Genomic DNA, 26,277 nt, shown 5'->3' with positions numbered 1-26,277 from the left:
GAGCCTTTGATATGTCGATAGTGCACTCAGCATGTTGAATTCTCTTATCTGCACTTGGAGATAAGTCACAGAACTGGATTGGCTGCTTGCAGGTCTGACTATGTGGTTAAATACTTTGATTTTTCTTTCAGTTGAACAGTGCTTTGAAGTTAAAGGGAATGCATTCATATTTCAGCCTTTTAACATCCACCAGGTCACTAGCAAACAGTCTAAGGTTAGGAGTAGCTTTAGGGTTGGGTTTTTATTTAATCACATGCTAAAAGGCAGTTTTTCAGAAACTAGACGTTACCTTTCAGTGAAAGATCGATACATTGCTTTTACATTACAGTCTATTTGTCATAAACCTTATTATATGGGTAATCCAAATAGGTGAAAATTATATAAAAGGGTTGGACACGAACTTAACCCAAACTCTACCCCCAACATTTGATGGCTCATAGAAAGTGAAAGCTGAGTGCAATGAGGTTTTTTATGAGAAACAGTGGGAGATCAATATATTACATAAAATGACTGGTTGGAATAAACAAATAAACGGCATAACAAGGACCAAAGCTGACTATATACTGTCTACTAGTCACAAAAAGTAAAGCTTAAGCAGCTATTGTAAGGAACATGGTGCCGCAGGTTGGTTTTCTTCCTCTCTTCCATTTTTTGAGTCACCAGTTGCCTCTAGTTGCTGTTGACCTCTTGAAAGTAAAATGGATAAGACGTTCTTTTCTCAGAGGATAAAATCGCTCCCCTCATATACAGGGATTTTATATTCATGTTTTTATTTATCGTGGTTCAAGACATGGCAGTTCGTCTTGAAATCGGAAGGTTGCCGGTTTGCGCCCTGGCTCTCACAGTCTCGGTTGTTGTGTCCTGGGCAAGACACTTCACCTGTTGCCTACTGGTGGTGGTTAGAGGGCCCGGTGGCGCCAGTGTCCGGCAGCCTCGCCTCTGTCAGTGTGCCCCAGGGCAGCTGTGGCTACAAAGTAGCTTGCCATCACCAGTGTGTGAATGGTTGGATGACTGAATGTAGTGTAAAGCGCTTTGGGGTCCATAGGGACTAAGTAAAGTGCTATGCAAATACAGGCCATTTACCATTTATGGAATTCATATTTTTTCATCAATGACCTAGAAAGCATGAGTGCTTCACTGTGCTCAAGGCAATATATGTGCACTTAGCCAACTATTCAATATGCAGAATGCAATCTACACTGCATACGTTGACCTTAAAATGTGTATAATAAACTCCAACGTGGATGCCAAGTTTCATCTTCTGGCTGTCATCAGGTTCCAGAGATGATCTTTGGCTTGCTGGATTATCTTGTCAATTTTTTTCTTTCGACAGCAAGTGCTTCATGCTTTATCACACTGCTGCATTTTCTATGTATGTGGAGAAAAAGAGACAAAAGTGGTGATGGAGCAGAGTGTGGTGGGTCAGCGGAGGATGGGAAAAAGCACAGCTGGGATAATTATGTTTTAATAGGAAAATAATTAGCGTGGCATCCATAGATGTCAGGGAAATGATTGATGAGGTATCTGTTAAAAGCTCAGAAGAGTTTGCAAGTCTGTGTTTGCTCATATTCCCTAACAAGCTTTCTTTATAGCTAAGCAGCTTCCTGGCATTGACTAATACCCACTATTAACATTCAGAAAGAGTACCACTGAGGATGGTAGCATTAAATCAATACAAACACTGTACATGTGTTTTTTTAGTGTGTGTGCACGTTGTGGTTCTGCATCACAGGTCGAATCAGTGGGTTATCTGCAGCAAAAAGTTATTACCAGAGCTTAAATGAAACCGTTTACAGATGAGCATGTTTTACTCTCACCCTGTGCTGACAGCTCTAGTGGAGACTTAAATTCAACGGAGGTGGGTCTCATCAACCTCTTCAGAGTCTGAATAAGCTGCAGGGAAGAAAGGAGAAAGAGTTAGAGACAGAGAGAACGCTCTGTTCCAAATGCCACCAGCATTGTGAGATGAAAACAAACAAAGCAGTGGTAATGCGGTAGATAGCACTGTGTGCAGAGAGCTGGAGCAGACCCTGCAGCACTTCTGTTCAGCCGGGTGTATGCAAAAAAGGTCAATGTGCCACTTGCAGCACAGTAGCTGTAGTGAAGACAAACCCACTTAAACTCACTGTAGCTGCTTTTGAATGCTGAGCCAGACCTTTTGGTACAAGCCTATCATGTGACTTAACTAAGTCACATGATAGGGTGGGGCAAGGTCTCACAATGGTTTCACCCCAAACCTCTGCTGATAGTGACCCACACACTTTTTCATATACCTTGGCTCATGTGATGTGGTACATGATCAATAGTGGGTCAACAAGCCTGATAAGGGAAAACTCCCAGTAGGACTTAAATACCTGGGACTCGCCATCAATTGGTTTTAAAACTATAGAAGCTTCTTGGATGAGAGGTGAAACGTCCAGATGATTTTTCTTTCCAAGCTCCTAAGATCACCATGACCTGAATGACTGAGAACCTACACAGACAGTTATCAAATTAATTTGTTTATATATTTTTTAATGAAATTATGTATTTTGAATTTTTTTTATTAGTTGCCATTTTCTTCCTTTTGAGTCAATTAACTGAAGTACTGTGCAGCTTAAATAAGCACTACTCAAGTATAATGTGCTTGTTTTCAGTTTTTAATGCATCACCATGATGTGTGTGATAGAAAAAAGCTCATGTGTAAGGTTAATAGGAAAGATCTGTAATCACTAATTCTTCCATTCTGTTCTTCACAACACTCCTGCTTTCCCACAATGTCAAACTCAATACAGTCGTCATTACTTAGGCCCAGTCATTTTCTCGAGTTAGTCTCTATTCCACTTGCTTTACATCTCAGTACTTGTGTCATCCTACCTTCCAGACTCTCATTTATGTGACCCACCTCGTGTCAATCTCAACATCATTCTAACCAGACAGAGATTCTTATCCAAGTCAACATGCCCTACTTCTTACTATTATTGGACTCAGCTCTTCTGTGTAGTTTCATTGTAGTCTGATGAGCAGCTAGATCAGGGGTGTCAAACTCAAATACACAGTGGGCCAAAATTCAAAACTGGAACAAAGCCACGGGCTAACGTTACTATTTATTTAAATATTTTTATTTCTCCAGATATAAGAATGAATCTTTTCTTATGGACTCAAACACGTTTTGCTGAAAAACTGAATATGGAACAAGCAAAGCTTAATACTAAACAATATATATATTAGCTGTATAATACCAGTAGGCCAGCTCTGATAGTAATTTGGTATGGCTTCGCGGGCCAAATGTAAGTAGGCTGCGGGCCAAATTTGGCCCGCGGGCCAGAGTTTGTCACCTATGCGCTAGATTATAAATGATCTCTCCTTACTGGAGTGGGAATAACCTGTGCCTACTATGAATACAATCAAAGATACTAACCATGCATGTAAATGTTGCTGAACTGCAGAGCTCCTTCAGTGACAGACTGCTGCATCCTAGATGCATGAAGGAGTGTTTCCGCAGGTCCTTCCTCCCTGCAGCTGTCAGACTGTACAATCAGAACTGCTCCCAACAAACATAGATGTTTACATCTGCGCTGTAACTGCAATAAGTTAATTAACCGATTCGCACTACAACCTGCTTTGCCTCTTATCTGTAGTTATTTTTATTTAATTTAATAACTGTACAGTACTCTCTGTATATAGTAACCACTGTCCTTAATGTAAATATGTAAGAGAAATTGTGTATGTTTCTGTTCCGTGTCCTGTGTACTGTTTGTTTGTATATGTGTCTTTTTGGCTGCTGTTACAACCAAATTTCCCCTTGTGGGACAATTAAAGGATTATTCTATTCTATTCTATTCTATTCTATTCTATTCTATTCTATTCTATTCTAAGTACTATAAAAAAGACAAGGAATCTTTCCACAGTCCAGAGACATGCATGTTTGGTAAACAGGAAATGCTAAACAGTCCATGACTAAATAATTTGCTTGTACGACGCTGTTAAATCTTGTTTATAGTCTCAATTGCTATAAGATCAATAAGTCTATAAAACTGTTATCAAAATACGACTCTATTTGACAGACCAGTTACAAACTACTATCCAAGCTGAGATGAAGTTGTGTTAAACGTTTGTGATGAAAAACTCAAGAACAGTGATAGGTCTGTCTGGTAATAATGCAACACAGTATACTGATTAGAGACCAATGATGATGTTGTAGATGTACAGAAATTCTGAAAGTCTGAGAGCCAAGAGTGTGGAGTACTAATGCAAACAAATAAAGGAGTGAAACCCAGAGCAGAGCAGCCAAATTAGGTTGGCTTCAGGCCAAAGGAGCAGATCTGAGAAATGGTGCAGACTGAATCGTAATTTATGGTTCAGCAAATGTGTCTGTCTGCATACACATTAGCAGTAGAGGACCTATGTGTCTGTCAAATTGGGAAGGAAGGTATCCCGCTCCTGGTGAACAGCAGAGTTCACAGAGAACGTGAGAAAACCTTCAAAAACAAAGCATGAAACATACAGCCAGAAGTTGCAGTGAACACTTTTCATTGTTTTTTACCACTTTGTTTCACTTCAGCTCTTTGTTATTTTTTTCATTCATTTCATTTCATTTCATTTATTTGTTCATTTTCAGGCACAACAAATACCTATATTGAACATAAAATGCACAAAACAAAAAACAAAAATTGCCTGAAAAAGGAGTGGGACGAAGAAAACTTATTAAATCCCACCCCTATACTCACTCATCAACAAAAAAAACAAACTTCCCGCAGCTACGCCCATCATTGCATACAGACCCATCAACAGCCCCGGGCACATACAAGCATCTAAACGGCAGCTCGCAAACAACAATTAGAGCCTTCATAACTGAATACAGAATATATAAATTATAAATTGCATTACCACAGGTAACAGGCAGTAATAACTACAAGTAACAAACACACATACATATACATACATATATATCTACACACACATGTACATATATGTACATACATACGCACACTTTTTTTTTTTTTTTTTTTTTTGGAATCCATACCAGCAATGGTAAGAGAACAGACATTACAGAGCACACTAAAAGCATCATTGAGTATACTGTGACCAGACCAACTGTTTGTAGAGAAATTTAAATCTATGAATATTTTTGCATTGTTTCAATTGTAAACTCAGACTGTTCCAGATTTTCACACCACATACAGACACACAAAAACCTTTACGGGTTGTTCGAGTTCTGGGTAATTTGAATTCTCCAAAGCCTCTCACATTATAAACCTTTTCTCGAATTTCAAATCTAGTTTGTAAATTTGCCGGTAAAAGTTTAGTAAAAGCTTTATATAAAATTATGGATGTATTGTAATTAACCAGATCCTGGAATTTAAGTAACTTTGCCTGAAGAAAGAATTTGTGAGTATGATCTAGATAACCAGCCTTGTGAATAATACGCAGTGCTCGTTTCTGTACTGTGACTAATGGATTAGTTGTATTTTTATATGTGTTTCCCCACACTTCCACACAATATGTAAGATATGGAAGAACCAGGGTACAGTACAGAGTACGAAGTGCATCTTTATCAAGGAATTGTTTCACTTTGTTCAAAACTGCGAGGCTTCTGGAAATTTTGGTTTTTATGTGTCTGACGTGGGGTTTCCATGAAATTTTATTATCAATTACGACTCCCAAAAATTTGTTTTCACTCACATTATCAATTGGTACACCTTCAATGATAATTGGTAATTCTACATTATATTTTAAATTACCAAAAAACATTGCTTTAGTTTTATTTATATTTAATGATAATTTATTTATGTCCATCCATTTTTTTATTAATTTTAGCTCCCTGTTTACGGTCATTACAAGATCAGTATAATCATCGCTACTGAAAAATATGTTGGTGTCATCTGCGAACAGTATGAGTTTAAGTACTTGAGAAACATCAAAAATATCATTTATGTATACATTGAAAAGTTTTGGTCCCAACACTGACCCTTGGGGAACACCACATGTAATACCAAGTTTCTCTGAATGGTAATGCCCTATGCTAACATATTGTTCCCGACCCGTTAGGTAACTTTTTAACCAGTTACCAGCTTTCCCTCGAATACCATATCTTTCCAATTTATCCAATAATATTGAGTGATTGATTGTGTCGAAGGCCTTTTTGAGATCAACAAAAATACCAACTGCATATTTATTTTTATCCAGTGTATCAGTAATTTCTTCTACTGCCTCAATTATCGCCATTGAAGTGGTTCTTTGCGTTCTGAAACCATACTGACCAACATTTATTATTTGATGTTTTTCAGGGAATTTTTCTAATCTTGAATTAAAAAGTTTTTCTAGAATTTTTGAGAATTGAGGCAGTAGAGAAATAGGCCTATAATTGGTAAAACTGTGTTTGTCATTACTTTTATATAGTGGTATTACTTTCGCAATTTTCATTTTTTTTGGAAAACAACCAGACTGAAATGATAAATTACAGATATATGTTAAGGGACTAGCAATATTCAGAATAACCTGTTTAACTACAGACATATTTATGTCATGATAATCCATTGAAGACTTACTTTTATATTTTAATGTGATATTTATTACTTCTTGCTCATTTGTAGCTGAGAGGAACAGTGAAAAGGGATTTGATTTTATATTACTGATATTTTCATTTTTATGACACGGGATGTCTGCTGCTAGTTCAGGGCCAACATTTATGAAGAATTTATTGAACCCATCGACAATATTACTCATGTTGTGATTTTCACCATTTGCATCAGTAAAATATTCAGGATATGATGTTCCAGAAGATCCTTGTTTAATTAAGTTGTTTAACACATCCCAAGTTCCTTTTATATTGTTTTTATTTTCATATAATCTTCTTCTATAATAAAGTTGTTTGCTCGTTCTTATAATATCAGTCAATTTATTTCTATATGCTTTATATCTTTGTTCCACTTCTTTTGTTTTTACTTTGATGAACTGTTTATACAGATTGTTTTTCTTTTTGCAAGCATTAATAATTCCTTTTGTGAGCCAAGGACTTTTTATCTTTTTTTTTCTTTGTCATGTGTTCGTTTACAGGACAATGTTTATTGTACCACATAGTAAAAATATCTAGGAAATTATCATAAGCCTTGTCCACATCTGACTCTTCATACACCGAATTCCAATCTTGTTGTGCTAAATCGAAATTGAAGGCATGAATTGCTTCTTCATTTATTGTTCGCTTTGCTATCATGATCTTGGTATCTATTTTTTTTTAATCACAGTCACACAAAGTAAAAACTGGTAAGTGGTCAGTTATATCACAGACAAGCAGGCCACTATTAGTTTGGAAATCCATGACATTAGTAAAAATGTTGTCAATAATAGTGGCGCTATGTGAAGTTATTCTGCTTGGCTTTGTTATTGTTGGATATAGTGATAAGCTGTACATCGTGTCAGTAAAGTCATCAATGGCTTTTAACCTTGTTGGATTTAGCAAATCAATATTAAAATCACCACAGATAAATAGTAATTTTTGGTTCACCGAAGCAAACGTTTTTTCTATCCATTCATTAAAAGTGTCAATACTTGAACTGGGTGTCCGATATATGCAACTTATTATAACATTTCTCTTTTTGTCATTCATAATCTCAATAGTCAAACATTCCAAAATTCCATCAATAGCCATAGACATAGTTGTTACAACATTATAGTTTATAGAGTTATGAACATATATAGCAACCCCGCCGCCCGCCTTATTTAATCTATTCATGTATTTTAAATCATATCCATTCAAACAAAAATCTATTCCTTTATCGACATTGAACCAAGTTTCAGTGATGGCTATAACACTAAAGGGGCGAGAAAATTGTTGTAAATAGTCCTTAATGAAATCAAAATTAGAGTACATACTTCTGCTGTTAAAGTGAATTAATGAGAGCTTCCCGTCTAGGTTAATTTCTTTTTCATATTGTTCCTGAGTGAAATAATTACAATTTTTAACAAAAGTAGAGAGAAAGTTACTTTCAGAATCTATTTCTGGATCTATTATATTATGCTCCTTATATTCACAATCTAGATCAATTACTTTCTGTTGAAGAATTGATTTCAACGTGTCCATGTCATTTCCTGGTGTAATTGATACATTGGTGTCAGTTATACTTGTCCAGATCCTCCATGTTCCTCACTATCAGTACTTTTGCCTCTTCTGGTGTCCCGTTTAGCTTAATGAAAATCTTACAGTTTGTTACCCATGTATGTTGTATTTTACCGTTCTTCTTCAGTTGCCTTGCCTTCCTCGCGATATCTGCGTTTTTTCGTGTCAGATGCTCATTAATGAAAACGTCCGTGCCTTTCAGTTTGCGTCCTTGTTTCAGCAGTGCGACCTTGTTCTTCCGATTGACAAATCTCATAATGATGGCCGGCGGTCTGTCACTCCTCCTGGGCAGTGAGTGACATGCTTCTATGTGCTCCAGGTCCATCTCTATCCCCTTGCTTTGGAGGAAGGACGCCACCTGTTGCTCCACCGAGCGGGTCTCCTCGTCGCTGGGCTCCCCGACGTTCCCGGCCACCGCGCGCGCGTACGAGCGCGGCTTGATTTTAATACCGCTGATGACCACGTCGTTCGTACGGGTGTACTGCTCCAGCTCATCCACCCGCCGCTCGAGATCCATGATCCGTCTGTCCTTCTCGGCATTTTGGAGGCGTAGCTGTTTTACCTCCTCCAGAAGCCCCAGAAGCAGCTCCTGCTGCGCCCTGACTGCGGCCACGTCTCCGCACAGCGCTCCGAGGGAGGTTTTAATGTCCTCAACCTCCTCTGGTGTTGGGCCTTTCTTGGGTGGCATACTGAAGCGAGAGCACGAGGCGGCCACCACGAGGGACCCGGAAGCGGAATTTCTGATGATGGCGCCTGGCTAGGCCTGCTGGCTGATGGTGGAGCCTGGCTGTGGCCTGCTGGCTGATGGTGGATCCTGGCTGTGGCCTGCTGGCTGATGGTGGAGCCTGGCTGTGGCCTGCTGGCTGATGGTGGAGCCTGGCTGTGGCCTGCTGGCTGATAGTGGAGCCTGGCTGTGGCCTGCTGGCTGATGGTGGATCCTGGCTGTGGCCTGCTGGCTGATGGTGGATCCTGGCTGTGGCCTGCTGGCTGATGGTGGAGCCTGGCTGTGGCCTGCTGGCTGATGGAGGAGCCTGGCTGTGGCCTGCTGGCTGATGGTGGAGCCATCAGCCAGCAGGAGCAAAAACCTTTGCTCTTTTCCCCAGCAAGGCTGAAGAACCAACAACAGCACAAGCACAAGCACAAGTAGCCCACATACTGGTTGAATCACATACTTTGTGCAAGTAGAAAGAATAGAATAAAAAATTTAATAGAAATATCCTTTATCATCCCTCATTTTGGTAAATTCAAATGTTGCAGCAGCGAAGTGACAGATTCATACAAAAGAAATAAGAGGCTGTACAGTACGAAACGGCACTGTTCACTGGTGTTGGTGTGGTGGCTCTGCACCTGCGTAAATCCATTGCCAGCTCCTTGGTTTTCCCTGCATTGATCAGGAAATGGTTCCGCTGGCACCAGTCCACAAAGTCCTGAATCCACTGTCTGCACTCTGAGTCATCCTCACCTGTAATGAGGCCAACTATGGCAGAACTATCAGAGGACTTTTGTAGTGTAGATGGCAGCCTGGATAGTTGATGGAGAAGTCTGCAGTGCAGAGGGTGAACAGTAACAATGCCAGCACAGTTCCCTGCAGGGCCAGCCCTTTGACCTCATATACTGTGGTCAGCCAGTGAGGTAGTCCAGCATCCACTGTGACAGATGGAGGTCCACTCCTGACAGCTCTAGCTTGTCCCTCAGATGTCCAGGCTGAATGATGTTAAAAGCACTGGAGAAATTAAAGAACATTATCTTCACAGTGCTTCCACGCGTCTCCAGGTGGGTCAGACCTTGGTGCAGGAGGTAGATGATATGGCATCATCCACTCCAATGGTAGGCTGGTAGGCGAACTACAATGGACCTCACCAGGGGACTAAGATGTTTGAGGACCAGCCTCTCGAGGGTCTTCATCAGATGCGAGCTGAGTGCTACCGGCCTATAGCTGCTGAGGTCCTTTGGCTGTGTGGTCCTCATCACTGGTACCACACAGAAGGTTGTCCACAGCTGTGGTACTTTACCCAGATTCAGGCTCATGTTGAACATGTACCATACAGTTGGTCTGCACAGCACCCTGATATTTTGCTGCTCGTTCCCCACCTGTGTTGAAAGGGATAGGATGGTGGTGGGGGAGGTGGGCTATGGGATGGAGTATTCTGAAGCAGAGGGGCTGGGTGATGGCTAAGAGGTGTATAGTCATGGGAAGAAAAGCAGGCACTCGTTGAAGATGGGAGGTTTGCAGCAGAGATGATTGGGTCTGAGGGGTAAGTGTCTGTGGGTGGGTGAATGAGCTGAACCAGTTCTTCAGATCATTCACCCACCCTAAATCTCCTAGAGCCTGGGAGTTTGGTTTGTGATTTGAAATTGTTTTCAGCCTCTTCCAAACTACACTGATGTTGCTCTACTGCAGTTGGTTGTCCACCTTCTCAGCTCCTTCAGCACAAGTCCCAGCTCCTCCTTATTTCCTGACCTAAAGTCTCTCTTCTTCTGCTTAAGGAAAGCGTTGATTTCAGGGTTAATTCAGGGCTTGTTATCGGAAAAACACTGTAACTTCAAGAGGGGCACAGTGTTATGCCCCTGTGTGATTTAGTCTGTTATGCTGTCAATATCCTCTCTGTGATGAGCACAGAGCTCTTCCCACACAGTAGAACTGAAGCAGTACCTCAGAGCTTCAGTCTCCTCAGACTCTTCACTGTGCGCAACACAGCTGATTCTCTGTGTACAAGGCGTTTATACACAGGCTGGAGATGAATCAGGTTGTGATTGCCCCAGAGGAGGGAGAGGTGATGAGCTGATGTTGGCATACAATAAGTCTAGTGTTTTATTGTCTCTGGTTTGGCAGGTTACATATTGGGTGAAGGTGGGCAGAGTGGAGGACAGGGAGAGATGATTAAAATCCCCAGAGATCAGAAAAAGGGCCTGAAGATACTGTGTTTGAAATCCGCTGGTAACAGTCTGGATAACAGGAGAGGACACACACCGTTATAACGGTAACATGTGTAAACTCCCACGGTAGATAATATGCCCTCATGCTAACAGCTAGAAGCTCATTGTCCTTACTTCAGAGGACTTACTTCCTACCTGCTTCCCTTTTACAGTTAAGCACCCAGAATTACACCATCGATCAATTAAAACACAGCCAGACCCCCTCTTCTCTTCCATACCTTACTCCAACCTTTTTTGCGCCACAGACCGGTTTATGCCCGACAATATTTTCACGGACCGGCCTTTAAGGTGTCGCGGATAAATACAACAAAATAAAACTAGTACCGGTACCGGAAAAAAGAAGATTTATTCATAACACACATGAAAAGACCCAGGAAAACTGAGTTAACGATAAAAACGATGACAAAATAACGCTGAAAACCGATAAAAACCCTGAAAACCATACATTTCACACCTGAGCCTCAACTTTCGCGGTCCGGTAACAAAGGACTCACGGACCAACATAGTTGAACAAATTAAAAATTTTAAAAACATACGGTTTGTGACAAAACAGCAGTTACGTAGTATTTCATGGTTCTAAAACTCCTGTTTTTATTGAGTTGGATTAATCCTAACTCTAACCCTATTTTGGAAAACATATAAAACAGACTTCTTTTTTATTTTTTTTTAAATGTAGCTAATGTTTGTTGTGTTTCAGTTGAGTCTATACCTCACTGGGTCAGGCTTGTTTTGGCAACCAGTCATCACCATAAACCCATTTCATATTGATGCTTGGTAAGGTCAGTTTGAACTGAAAAAAAAAAATCCCTTTAATACTATGTGGGTCAGGCTTATGTTGTGAAAAAAAAGCAATTTCATGTACTATTGCTTATGTAGTGGCACCCTGGTTTAGTGGTTAACTCATTTCCCAGTCTCAAATCCCCAATGTGAGACTGGGAGGAGACACAAACCTATCCTATATACTTAGTACTACTCCCAGGCCTGGATTAATGGGATAATTGTGTCATGGAGGCCAAACTCTGTCAAACATGCAGATCGATCCATACTGTGATCGCCCATTAGTAAAAATAATGTCTTCTTTAGCACACTATTGTTTGCTGTCCTATCACTTGCAATGTATGTACTCGCCATAGCTGATTGGCTTTCTTTCTATAATTCTAAGTTAAAGTATGGTGTTGTAAAGTGATGACATAATTTGTCTGACATTGTGTATGGTTTGTAAGCTGTTAAGTAACATGAAAACAGAATTTCAGGTAAAATCTAACTCTTTAAAATCTTCCTAAAGGAGGAGAATTAATACGATCTCTACGGATTGGCTTTGGAAACCCTTAAATAAGATGGCTGATAACAGAATAGTAGAGCTATAAGGACTGATGAGTGGGGTGGAGCATCTTCTCAGCTCAGCTCCGTCAGTCAGTCTATTAATAGTGGCTCTCCAGCTGAGCCTGTAGGAGCACACACAGGCAGCAGCAGGGGGAAAATTGTTAAATGCAGCGAATAAGCCCTTCCTTGCCACCGCACGCCAAGCCCACCCTCTTTGTCTTTGAACTGAATCACCGTGAATGAGAAGCCAAATGTCAGAGGGAGTGTTATAGTACGCTGCTGGATGTTCTAGAAGGTACACATCCAACACACAATTAAACAATGATTCCAATAAATATGTCAGAAGCTGCATTTTGAAGCATTATGCATTACTTTCCAATTAGCGCTAACATGTTGTTGTGATTTCCATATAATAAATCAAGAGTGGATGGAGATTAATGGCTCGCAGGCTCACAGAACTCCACTCAGGATGGTTTCACTTTATGCTTCAAGACTCTGAGGCTCAAAATGTCGACACTGTTGAAACTTAGAAAACACATCAGATCTCAAAGGGGAAAACATCATGCTGGATAGAAACACCGATATGGACTGGGAAATGTGTTAAATGGGTTGAAAGGATGCCACATCGCTTGATAGAAAAAAAAATGGTCAACCTACAGAGAGCTGAACTCAAAGACGCCCCAAAAATCAAAGTGAGAAATTGCTTACATTTCACTGCAGCAACTCAAAATGGTAGTTTGTAGGACCCGCATTTTGTGTCCTGAGGGATCTCCATCCAGATGTGGACAAGAGCATCACTGAGCTCATGGACAATCTAAAGTGCAACCTGGCAGCATCGGATGGACAGAAACAAAATGTTCCATAGGTGTTCTGTTGGATTTATATCAGGTGAGCATGGGGGTCAGTGGAATTAATTCCTTCATCCTCCAGAAATTGCTTGCATACTATTGCCACATGAGGCTGGGCAGTCACGTACCAGGAGGAACCCAGGACCCACTGTACTACAGCAGGGTCTGACAATGGGTCCTACCTGCCATTAGGTATGATCCGATACCTAATAGCAGTTGGTGCTGTTGCCTGCAGAGATCTGTGCATCCCTCTGTGGATATGCCTCTACAGGCCGTCACTGACCCACTACCATATTGGTCATGCTGAATGATGTCATTACTGGCATAACGTTTTCCCGGCTCCTCCTCACTTTCACACGGGCTCCAAGGTGCCAGGCAGTGAGCACAGGACTCACTAAAGGATGTTGGATCCTTAGACCACCCTCATGAAGTGTCAGAGGCATTCACACCAGTGGCATGCTGGAGGTCACTTTGTAGCTCTTGCAGTGCTCAACATTATCCACCTTGCATAAAGATACTTCTCGGTGTTGTTTCTCATTGTTAGAGAATAATACAAGAATAATACAAGTAGGAATTTAAATTTTAAAAAGCTGTATGGGTTTCAACGTCTTGGCTGTGTGACACAGTTAAATGGAAACAGATTTACAAAAGAAATGTTGAAGTACCATAATCAAGTGGCTCATTTGTCACTCATGATTTTACTGAAGAGTTGAAAAATAGCTGCATGCTATACAAAATATCTCAGGGGAGAGATAGAGAAGCTGTAACCTCCTTCAAATGTCATATGCAATAACATCAGTGTCATAAAGCTGCCATTTAGTTTTTAATTAAGTTATGATTAAGCTTAAGTAAAAAGTAAAAAGTCCATTTTGTTTTTGCAATATGTACAAAATATCATCATTCATCAATATGTGTATTGTCTTAATACACTTGAAATTATTTATAAATTTCACCATAATATGCCACCATAATAAGTTTTATAATTTCTGCAGTTACTTGGTTCCACTCCCATCACAGTTTCACACAGATTTTGAACACTAGATTTAAGATCATTTAAGGTAAGTGTTCATTTCAGCTCATATTTGTGCAGTGAGGAAACAATTGCCTTTATGAGTTTTTACTACCATGGGGCAAAAGAATACTGCAGTAAGCAAATGCCACAGTAATTGGCATGTGGAGATGGGTTTGCTGAATATTTTAGTGTGTGAGCACGTTTCATGTGCATATGCTCCATGCGATTGTATCTGCATATGGTAAGTGTCTGCCTGTCTCTGTGGGGGATAGGAGGGTTGGGGCAGGTCAATGTTTAGGTACTGATGTGAAAAAAGTGTATCAGTGTAGTGCGTGCAGTGTAATTAAGTAGGTGTCAAAAGATTTTATTTTCCTGTCATTCCAAAGTGCTGTGTATGCTTTCTTTACCCCACCAAGCACGCACTCTCTCTCTCTCACACACACACACACACACACACACACACACACACACACACACACACACACACACACACACACACACACACACACACACACACACACATTTATGCTGTGTAGTAGAATGAGATCTGGATGAGCAAGCTGGGGGGTGATGGTAAAGTTGGAATTTATTCCTTTGCATCTAAAATTCCTATTTGCTGTTCATGTGCAAAAACTTTCCTGCAGTGACCTCATTAGACATTGTGAGAAGCTGTGAAATCAAGAAGTAAGAAAACAAAAAAAATAATTTCTCTGCATGTGCCTATAGACAGTATCTGGCTGGGAGTGCGTGTGCGTGCATATCTGTGGTATCAACTAAGCATGCTGCATATGCATGCAGACAGTTTTGGTCCACTTTTGCACTGAGTAGCGGACTATGGGGCTCTTACTTGTTCTCGAGGATACAAGCAAAGACAGCTACCTTTTCTCCATTAGCACTTCCCAGCACATAGCAGCCCATAATGTGGATGAGGTTGGGCTCTGGGTTCAGCTTGCTCATCAGCCTGCTGAGTCGCCGCCAGAACCTGGTCACACAGGAGAGGTGAGAGGTGAGGACAATCAGCATAGGTAAGGGTTAAGGTTACGATAAAATACTATTTATTGCCAGTGTTTAAACAGATTAGCTTGCAGATTAAGAAGTAACTCTTTTTTTTGCTTTCAATAGCCTGTGTGATTTTTTTCTATTATAATGCAGATTTGATGCTTATGGTCTGTCAATAGTGAGCAACACTGACTAGACCTGTGTTACAAATAAAAACCTGTAATCAGTAAGCTGACCAGCTCTCAGCATAACACAGACTCAAACTAGACTTCCCTTATAAAGACCAAATATTATGGTGCTTTAGGTACCGTATTTTGGTAGTACAATGTTAATGACAATGTCACCAAATTGGGATTCCACCCACTTGGGTGGTTTTAAGGTTAAGCTAAAAGCTTAAAACTACAAGTGCACTCAAGAATGCATGTATTACACCCTATCAGACCCCATACCTTTAAAGACAGTCACCTCCACAGTAGTCAACCGTGGTGCACATTAAGACTACTTAAACTTTCTTTTGCATAATACTATCTAAAACAGATTACTGCAAAGCTGAAGGACCCTGCTAAAACGAAGAAGCAAGAAGTTGAGGTGTCTGCCTATGGTTAAGGTTTTCAAAGTGGGTTTACATGAAAAACAGTCATCATATATTTAAATAACAGTCTTAAATATTTAAAAGTTAGATAACAGATAGCTAAAATACTCAATCTAAGGACAAAACGTTCCTGTTTCAGTCGTATTTGCCTGCCGTGTTATCTTGTAACTGCAAAAAAAACAAAACAAAACAAAAAAACCCTTCAAAGTCCAATAGAGATCAGGAGCAGAATCTCAGCTCACACATGAAAATATACTGGTGTGTGTGTGAGCAAATTAAAAAGAAAAGTGGGAATGAAAAGTTAATTTGTTTCATTAAACCACTATTAATGCAAACTGCATGTGGCCTGGAATAACTCTAATGCACTTTATATATTTTATTTTTATTGATGTCTGTTCCAATATTTTCTGGTCCCAGGCCTCTTGATGGTTCAATACTCCAAGTAATGATTAAGTTTGTAACAGCAGATGCAAATCAGAGTATTTTCTTTCAAATTCAAATTTCAAATGCCATTTGAAATGAATATTTTCAGACCACAGCAAGGACCGCAGTCTTGACTATGAGCATCCCTCTTTGCGAATCAGACTGTACTCATCTGAGCTGACACAGATCTTCTGTTGTTTTGTGTTCATTTGAATTTGGCAGTTGCGAATTTAACCACATTATCCTTTGAAGAATTTTCCTCTTGGTTTTGCTGTGGACATTTCCACAGCTGTATTAATTATATTCACAATGAGAGGAGCAGAACCCATTTAAATTAAACCATGTACAAAATGTAAAAAAAATTCTTTATGTTATGTTATGATGAACAATAAACGCTTGACTTATGACCTATAAGTTATAACCTATAACTTTACTCTTTTGCTACGAATGTAAAATTAATATTAATGCACTGGAGTGAATTCTGTCTCTTTTTTCCATTTCTTTTCATAAACTCACTGTTTGTTTCTTCACCCGTACTTTACAAAAAAACATATATCCTTCCCTCAGGCGAGACTTACTGGATCATATCTTCTTCTTTCTCCACCTTGGCAAAGGTTGCCACTTTATTCTTCAGCAGGTATAAATGTCCCGGACCTCCCTGCAGAAAGGTGTCTGTGTTATGATAGACAACGTTGTACCGTACGCTGTAGACTTGAAAACTGATGGGGTTATTCCATCGCATACACAAAACTGTGAAAATGTCTTGAGCAGCTCCTCATTTCTTCATACTTATCTTCAAAGCAAACAGGCTTTTTAAATTGTTCTAGAAGACAGGCTCTCCAGGTTTTCTGAAGATTATTCAAAGTTAGCAGCCTTTTTGCAAAAACAAATCTTTTTTTTTTTTTTTTAGATAAATCTTTGAAAAATGTCAAAGATACCACAGGTCAACTGACATAAAATAGTACTGTTGCAACAACAATACAAAGACATAAAAACATTGAATATCTCACCATAGTGTTCAATGTCCTTAAAAAAAACAAAGAAAAAAATTGACAAGTGGCAGACTGTGGTGCTATCCCTCAGCTTCCGAGTATTACCTGTATTTGAAAATTTTGTTGGAATTCTGATCCCAAAAAAAAAATCTGAAAAGGCTAAATTATGTGCATTAAAATCCTGTCTGGACAGTACTATATAACCACTATTAATTGATGTGATGAAGAGAATACACACACTAATAATTTCATTCAGGGATATCACTTATCAGTCAGTTTGTAATTAGTGGTTAGAGGACTATTGTGACTTAATAGAATGCTATTTTAAAGGGACATGTGACACAATGATGTCAAAATATTTTCATACTCTGTCTTCGTTTTCACTCACCTGGCAGAAAATGAGCATGTTCCAGATTTTACAGCCTTTCCTGTAGGCAGTCAGCTTCTTCTCGATCTCCTCTGGGTGAGAGAGAAAGAGAGGTGTCACTTTTCCCACTCAGCCATAATGGTGACACACACAAATTGGCTGTCCCTTGACACACACACACACACACACACACACACACACACACACACACACACACACACACACACACACACACACACACACACACACACAGGGGAGTAGAAAAACAATGAGTCATCTGTGCACTCCAGCAAGATGAAACTTATTCCACCCTCATCCTGTCCACATTTACGCAGAGTAATTTTCACTTGAGGTCTAAAATTAAAAAAGAAAACAAGTATTGCACTCACCCAGAATGTCATCAAATGTGGCATGTTCATGGTCCTTTAAATAAAATGGAGAAAAACAAAATTATTCATTCAAAAACTGAATCTAAAAGGACAACAAGCTTTTTTCTGAGTGCTGACTCTAACAGATTACAACATGATACACTTTAACACCTAATAGAGTCTCTATTCTGTACAGCAGCGCAAAAGTTCCTCAGGTAAGGACCCCACCAAACAGTAAACCTGGAGAATAATAAGTTGTTAATGATAAAAATACCAATCAAATTTACAGTACACAATAATATAAGTTAATGATGATATTTTAGGCTAACTTCTTCTATCTTTTCAAACCACTGAGTGAGATTTGTTTCTGATTAGTTAGCTGTTGCTGTATCTTTGCTATTATCTATCCACCCGGGTCACAGGGGCAAGAGCCCAAGATGAGAAGACCAGGCCTTCCTCTCCCTGGCCACTTCCTTCCGCTTGTCCGAGGGAACACCAAGGCGTTCCCAGGCCAGCTGAGAGATATAATCTCTCCAGTGTGTCCTGGGTCTGCCCCGGGGCCTCCTCCTGGTGGGACATGCCCAGAACACCTCACCCAAGAGGCACCCACCCAAGATCCCCGAACCATCTCAACTGGCTCCTTTTGATGAGGAGGAGTAACGGCTCTACTCTGAGCCCCTACTGGTTGGCCAAACCCCTCACCCTATATCTAAGGGAGAGGCTAGCCACCCTTCGGAGAAAGCGCATTTCCATCACTTGTATCCGTGATCTCATTCTTTCGGTCACCACCCAAATGTTGTGACCATAGATGAGGGTAAGGACGTAGATCGACTAGTAAACCAAGAGCTTCACTTTTATCCTTGCTCTCTCTTCATTACAATGGACCGGCACAAGATACTTAAACTCATCCACTTGGGACAGTAACTCGTACCTGACCCAGAGTGGACTCTCACCCTTTTCCGGCTAATGGCCATGGCCTCAGAATTCTCATTCTTGTCGCTTTACATTCAAGATTCTCCAGTCTGAGCTGGAGGCCACCACCTGATGAAGCCAACCAAACCTCATCATCTTTAAAGAGCAGCGTTGACATTTTGAGACCACCTTCCAAGGGACTCCTTCTTCAGAATGAAGGCTTCAAGGTTCAAGGTTCTTTATTTGTCACAAGCACATGCATGCTCCCTTCACCTGCAATGTCAGGCAAGTCAGAGTCGAGTCTCAAGTCACTGGTGTAAAAGTCCGAGTAAAGTCACAAGTCTGAAATTTTGAATTTCAAGTCCTTTCGAGTCTTTAAAAAAAAAAAACGAAAAAAAAGAATGTTGCAGTCAGGGCCGGCCCGTGGCATAGGCCGTATAGGCAAATGCTAAGGGCGCCGTCCATCATTGAAAAAAAAAAAAAAAGCTGGTACTATTATTTCTAAATACAAAAAATAATCCCACGTTAATTAAAATGCAAAGTAAAGCTTATTTAATAGAAATATTATTTGTTACAACATTACGCCCCGCCCTCCCCGCACGGTGCGCCCCCTCCCTTCCCGTATCATGGTTCCTTTTGGACGTCACCACATCAAAAAATCAACACAAGGTGTCAAAACGGCCAAAACTGTCAGGTGCCCAGGGAAGAAAAAAGAGAAAAGAAGAGGAGGAGAAATTTCGTTTTTTGGGTGTAATAGTAGATGAAAATTTGACATGGAAATCTCATATTGAGTATATTAGAAAGAAGATGGTCAAAAGCATTTATATTTTGGGAAATTTAAGAGATTTATTAGATCATAAAACAATGCGCATTTCATATTTTTCATTGTTTTTCTCATATTTTAGTTACTGTGTTGAAGTTTGGGGGAATACATATGAGAATACTATAAAACCTCTAAACTTATTACAGAAGAAAGTGATACGAATGATTCATAACATTAAATATAGAGAACATACAAATAAATTATTTATAAAATCAAAATGATTAAAATTAGGAGATTTAGTGAAATTACGGACACTATTAATTATGTTTGAGGCTAAAAATAATATTTTGCCCTTTAAGTTACAAAGAGTATTTTTAATGTGTTCAGGGGGAGAAGATAGCAGAAGGAAATTTTATTTTAAGCATCAGTTAGCTAGGACTACACAAAGATTAATGAGTACAACGGTTAGGGGTATACGACTGTGGAACTCTCTTCATTATAATTTAAAGAATTGTATAAGTTTACATTGTTTTAAAAAGTGTTACATGCTTAAAACGATAACTCAATATGAAGAATGCGAATGAAATTGGAGTTCATTGAAAATGGATCCATTATAATTTTTTGTTTTATTTATTTAATTTTATTTTTCTCCTTGTTACTATGTGGAGTGGTATATTTGTTGTTTGGTTTGGGTTAGGACCGGAGAGAAATGTTAATATTAGTTTGTTCCCTGATTTTTGGTGCCCACTTGTAATATAAGTTGGAATGTAGATAGGGGGCGGGGTTTAATAAGAATATTTTCTTCTTCCTGCTCCTTTTCACACATGGTTGTAGTGCTTTATTGATAGAAAGTGTGGTTGGTTTGTATGATCTGTTGTACCAAGTGTGAAAAAAATAAATAAATGAAATGAAATTTATTGTATTTCATATATTCATTTTTTATTTTTTGTATTCATTTATTTATTCATATATATTTTTTTATCTTGTTAATTATTCTGATTGTGAATTTGCTTTCTTTAAGTAAAAAAAAAAAGGTCAAAGACAAAGCTATTCGGTTTCTTGTGAGTACATACACTACACTGCCGATGTAGGGGGGCACCACCTAAAATCTTGCCTAGGGCGCCAGATTGGTTAGGGCCGGGCCTGGTTGCAGTTATATGCTAAATGTAAATATTAGACCATGTAATTTTTAAATCTGTGTTTTTCTCAACACATGACAAAATAGTGAACGTAGAAAATATACACAAATTGTGAAATTGCACCTCTTTAAAATGCAGCTCAATTAAACCTAGCTCCAAGAATAATTTTCACCGACAGTTCTGAGATAAGCTGCATGTTATTCTTGGATGCGCTTGTAGGACCGGCTTTAAAATCGCATGACAAAAATATCATACACATTAAAAAAAAACTGCATCACCAACGTAGCCTGGAAAACATTTGCTAGTTAGATGAAGTCAGCTATCTCATCCTAGCATATTTATATGCATATTTATAATTACACGGTTCTTGGAGTGAGTGCATACACTCGTGAAGTTTAGTAACTTCAGGTCACTGCAACAAGCCCAGGTACAGTTTACCGACGGATGGGTACAGGACCTTGAAATGCACCGTGTAGAACGAAAGACCATCGTACATATCATAAGTTTACCAGTCTCACAAATCGTCTTCATAAATACACATTCGTTAACCGTTTATTAATAGGACCTTTGAGCTCAATGGTAATTAATTAGCAGTGGAAATAATTTCTGGTAGCATCACAGAAATGTAGCAGTGACAATAATATTGTATGCTGTAATCGTACTGGGCAATTAGTGATACAAAACAACTGTTTTACCCTGTGAATAAAAGTATGTTTTTGTCAATGTACCATGGTAATAACAGAAGCGAAACGCAATATTATGTCAGGACAATTCACTATTTATGCACAATAAACAAAGGAGCATAGCGCGACAATTTCTGTTCAGCGCCAGACTTGCTTGTAACCTATATCACCAATTATGTTATGAAAATGACGTATTAACTACAACAGCAGACTGACCTTCGTGTAAATGCTTGAGCAGACTAACCTGTGAGCTGGAGGGTTCTGGGACGTTATTTTTGATCTTTGAATGGCTGCAATCCAGTCGCCTCTTTGTTACTTCGGAAACATGGCTCGAACAATTTCTCTTCAACGACGTAATCCGATAACAACCGATCTCTTTACCCGTCGGCTTCCCGTGGCTGTCATGCGACCGGCTATTGCAGTTAATAATACAACAGCTTCTTGCCATTTTTGTGTTTCTTTTTATCGCTGTATAACTGATTTCAATTGAAAGCCTGCGTGTGCTAGTACCTCTTGCCACGAGTTCCCAGAATCCTTTGCGTCACATTTTCAATCTCTATATAATATGCATGTTAAATTTTATATTTGGGGTAAAATATCAAGTCTTTTCAAGTAAACCGGTTCAAGTCCAATTCAAGTCCCAGGTCATTGGTGTAAAAGTCCAAGTCAAGTCACAAGTCTTAGAACATTTTTTCAAGTCAAGTCTAAAGTCATAAAATTAATGACTCGAGTCTGACTCGAGTCCAAGTCATGTGACTCGAGTCCACACCTCTGCCATGAACTCATCAGAAAAGGGTTTCCTGAAGTCAAAGAGTAAGGCAGCTGAGGAGCCAATTTCCTAAAGATTTTGATACAACTGGAAATATTTTTGTAAGGTTGACACTGCACTACAAGAGCAATGCATGTCTCACTGTCTTACTTGATTTCTTTTAGTTAACTGTCATGTAGTTTGAGGATAGGCTAAATGCTAACTCATATCAATATTTAACACAGTACCTATCTTAAAATTAAAACTCAACTAATCTCTCTCTAATAGAATTTAACAAACAAACAAATGAAATAAATCTAATGGTTTAGTCAGGAGAATTCATGGTCTTATTTTAGTGTGGTAGCATATGAATATTTGCTAATTAGCTCTAGTTGTTTGGGGCATATGGATAACGTAATAAATAAGTTAATAAACCAGAACAGTGGACAAAATAAAATGACTTGATACTGCTAAAAAAGGAAAAGCCAACATATTGAAATTTACCGAGATAGGAACATAAATTTTCATGGAAAATTCCACAGCAACCTGACCAGCAGTCACCGAGATGTTTCAGCAGAAAACAGAAAACCAAATGGACTCTTTAGTGTTGCTAGAAAGGTCGGGAAACCATGGTTCTATAATGAACTGTCATTTAGAACCAAAAAAAAGAAGACATTTGTATTTTGGCAGTACTTGAAAGAACGCTGCACTTTCCGTCGTATAATTCTCTTTACTGGAAAATGCCAGCTGGTACACAGCAAAGGAGTGCCTTTATATTTTCATCTGAGCAGACAAACAACATGGTGCCACTTAGCAGAACCTCAAAGCCAGGCTGTGATGAGTCTGTATTTTGCTGAGGAGACATGTCACTTCAAGTGGATGATTGACGGTGCTTTTCTACACTCGAACAAAAATGAACTCTGAGCACTTGACTGAACGAATCATTTACTGAGCTTCCATTTGATCTTTGCTTTTAACTTTCAAACTAGAAGCTACTGGAAGTTTTAAAAAAGTCATTAAAGTTTCTAAATTGACTAAAATGTCAGTTTTATCCACAAATGGATTTGTATGAAATTTAATACAGATTTTCAAGGTACCCACAGAATTCTAGTAATGTTGTCACCTGACTTCATCTAATGGTACTAACAGATGTCACTGTTGCATGCAGCGTATTCGAAAAAGATGAGATGGTTTTACTAAACAGACCACTCTCAGCACAGATTGCACAGAGAAGTTAAAACACTTATTTAAAGGCTCCAACCATTTGTATTTCAGCCAAATTTATGTTGGCTGGCTTGCTTTAAAAACCCAACAACCTGCCAGGGACAAGATTAAAAAAAAGTCAATCTTAACACTTATCCATCAGCTCCTGTGGCATCTCATCAAGAAACAACACCAAATAAAAAATCTACCAGTCAATCAAAATCTATATGTAGTGGAAACTCACAAGCAGATACTCACATAAAGGATGGGGATGATGGAGGGGTCGTCCCTACGAATTATGTTGGGAACATATTCAGCCTTTGGGACCTTGGAAGATATCAGCTATGGAGAGAAGAAAAGCATGCAGATAGACTTTGATTGCACATATATTCAAACTTCATTAATCTATATGTTAATTTAATTGCCAGGAACTTCACCATGATTTTGGGAGGGATAAAGTCTTCTCCGTCGCAGGCCACTTTTTCCATTTCCCTCTCCTCCTCCCAGTCGGCATCCTCGTCCAGCCCTTCATCCAGCGTCCCTGAGGAGGTCTGAAGCTCGCCACCTGGTTCACACATGGGAACAAAGGGCGAGATGAAAGGATAATACACAAACAAGATTAGTAGAGCGGGGTGCTCCATTTGAAAACGCTGCACCTGTTATTTTCTTTTCCCAGCACAGAGGGGAGAAATGGAGGAGTTAAAAACAAACGGCACACGACACAAAAGGACACAATAACAGGCTCCTTATCTGCCCAGCCAGATACAGACAGATACAACACAAAACAACAGGCAGATGGACGACAGGCCGCAGGATGAGTAGAGCTGTGCGGATGGATGGTAACAGTTGAGTAGTGGTACGCAGAATAAAGCATACTTTAAAAATGGCAATATAAAATAAAAAGAGACAGCATGTTTGCGTGACAGGGCACCTGTCAATCAGTGTTTGTTCTTGTTTTAATGTGTGTGCAGCCTTATTATGCTTGAGTGCAGTTGTCTGTGTGCTTACCTGTAGGTGTTTATACATACATGTGTAAGAAGCCAAGTTTAATAAAGGCCTAAGGTATATATTGTATACCGTGTGTTTGCTTGTGAATAACTAAGAGAGTATGGACTCACTGTCTCTGGATTCATGCAGTGACTCAGGCTTGACGGGGGTGGGGTCACTCCACGAGCGGCTGAAGCTCTTGGCTCGACGATCGACGAAGGCTGATGAAGTTGGGGGGAGGCAGAGAATGACTCACACGCACACATATATACAGTCTCCAAAGGATAATCAAACCCAGTAATCAAGAGCTCTGTCTTATTGACCTAGCTTGTGAATCAGTCAATTCCATTGTCCCGGTTGGATATCAGGTCATGTTGCTTCATATTAACAGAACAGTAAGAGTTTACATTGTATTAGCAAATGGTTGATCATTTTTCAGTTTTTCTGTTGTCTTAATGATTCCAAGATAAAAAAGTCATTAAAATTAAAAAAGTTGTTTAAACGAAATTGCAGTAATGCACTTTTAATTTATAGATATCGTTATATACAATTTAATACATATTGATTTCTTTTATCAGTATTTTTAAGTAGTTCAGACTCTCTGCACACCTGATAGGTGTGTAGAAGGTAGAAAAGGGTTAAAAAGAAATATAACCTCCTCCACACACTTTCTTACTTAACACCATTTCACTGAATCGTGCTGTTTCAGTGCAACTGACCTTCATCAGATACAAAATGATTATTAACTGTTTTTTAGCATTTATTTCACAGATTTTCTATGAACATACCCAAAACACAAGTATCTTTAAATTATTAAAGCATTACAGCTGTATTTTGTTTTGTTTTGCTTTATGTTTGTATTTTGTAAATATTTAAACCATTTGTAATAAAAATGTATAAAATCTCATCATCAGAGTCTTGAGATTAGCCTGGTGGGAGTTCAAACCAAGGACGCTTTTTTCCCTTAATGTCAAATAACAATGTGAATATATTCAGAGGAAATACTTTACACATTAAAAAAGAAAAAAAAAACATATCAGATATTTCAAAAATAGCACATACTCAGAACTGCACAGCTAAACAAACACCACACGTAAACTAGCTGGGATTCTGTCTTGTTAAACAGAAATTGCCTTTCAGTTCAATATAGTGCACAATCAATATCATACAAATGGTACAAGTCTCACAACAATGAACAAATACAAAGACCGTCTAAACACCGCATAGCGATAAAATTACCATCAACTAGCAGTTTAAGGAATAATGTTTAGTATACTCTAACAAAATATATACACACGTCCACACTACTGATGCTACGTGCATAAAGCATGAAAAACATCAAATGAACATCCACTGTGATGTCATGGTACACACTCGAGAGCATGAATGCATGGTAGTGTTTTGACAATGCACACACATGCCAACAGAAACAAATGCAAAGACTCACTCTGGGCCTTCATCCTGCGACTGCCCACCATCCGAAGGTGCTTGCGAAAATTTCTATCAATTTAGAGAAAAAAAGAAGAAGACGAAGCATATTAAGAATATAAAAAAAATAAGAGAGAAAATGCTTCAAACTTAAAAACATACATAGAGAAGAACAGAGCAGAAGATGATGGGGCATCTTGATTAGGGTCAGGCTACTGATAAATTACCAGTGATCACATCTAAATATCCAGTGGGTGTTTTGTGCATATGGACTGAAATTCATCTAGGGTTAGGAAGTGGGGTGCTTAACATCAAAACATTTCATAGAATTGTCACCTGTTTTAGCCACTCAAATAGAAAATCATTTAAAAAAAATCCCCAACAACAAAAAAGTGGATGTTAATCGGGAATAGAGGACCAGGGTTTTAACAGTATATTTTATAACGTAAAAGGAT

At 39.1% G+C, this 26,277-nt stretch overlaps 1 protein-coding gene across 1 annotated transcript in view; it reads right to left on the bottom strand.

The window, feature by feature from the left end:
- nsmfb (NMDA receptor synaptonuclear signaling and neuronal migration factor b) overlaps nt 1–26,277 on the bottom strand; it is a 68,176-nt gene that overhangs the window by 8,749 nt on the left and 33,150 nt on the right. The window contains exons 7-15 of the mRNA XM_026186942.2: nt 25,842–25,894; nt 24,526–24,615; nt 23,845–23,972; nt 23,666–23,749; nt 17,981–18,014; nt 17,613–17,683; nt 16,811–16,890; nt 15,098–15,200; nt 1,818–1,893 (exon numbers count right to left, since the gene is read on the bottom strand). Of these exons, the coding sequence (XP_026042727.1) occupies nt 1,818–1,893; nt 15,098–15,200; nt 16,811–16,890; nt 17,613–17,683; nt 17,981–18,014; nt 23,666–23,749; nt 23,845–23,972; nt 24,526–24,615; nt 25,842–25,894 (719 nt within the window). The remainder of the gene's footprint in view (nt 1–1,817; nt 1,894–15,097; nt 15,201–16,810; nt 16,891–17,612; nt 17,684–17,980; nt 18,015–23,665; nt 23,750–23,844; nt 23,973–24,525; nt 24,616–25,841; nt 25,895–26,277) is intronic.

This window comes from Astatotilapia calliptera, chromosome 12 (assembly GCF_964374335.1).
Source record: "Astatotilapia calliptera chromosome 12, fAstCal68.1, whole genome shotgun sequence".
NCBI classification, from domain to species: Eukaryota; Metazoa; Chordata; class Actinopteri; order Cichliformes; family Cichlidae; genus Astatotilapia; species Astatotilapia calliptera.
The sequence above is the reverse complement of the archived record's forward strand: the minus strand, read 5'-3'. Positions and strand labels throughout refer to the sequence as shown.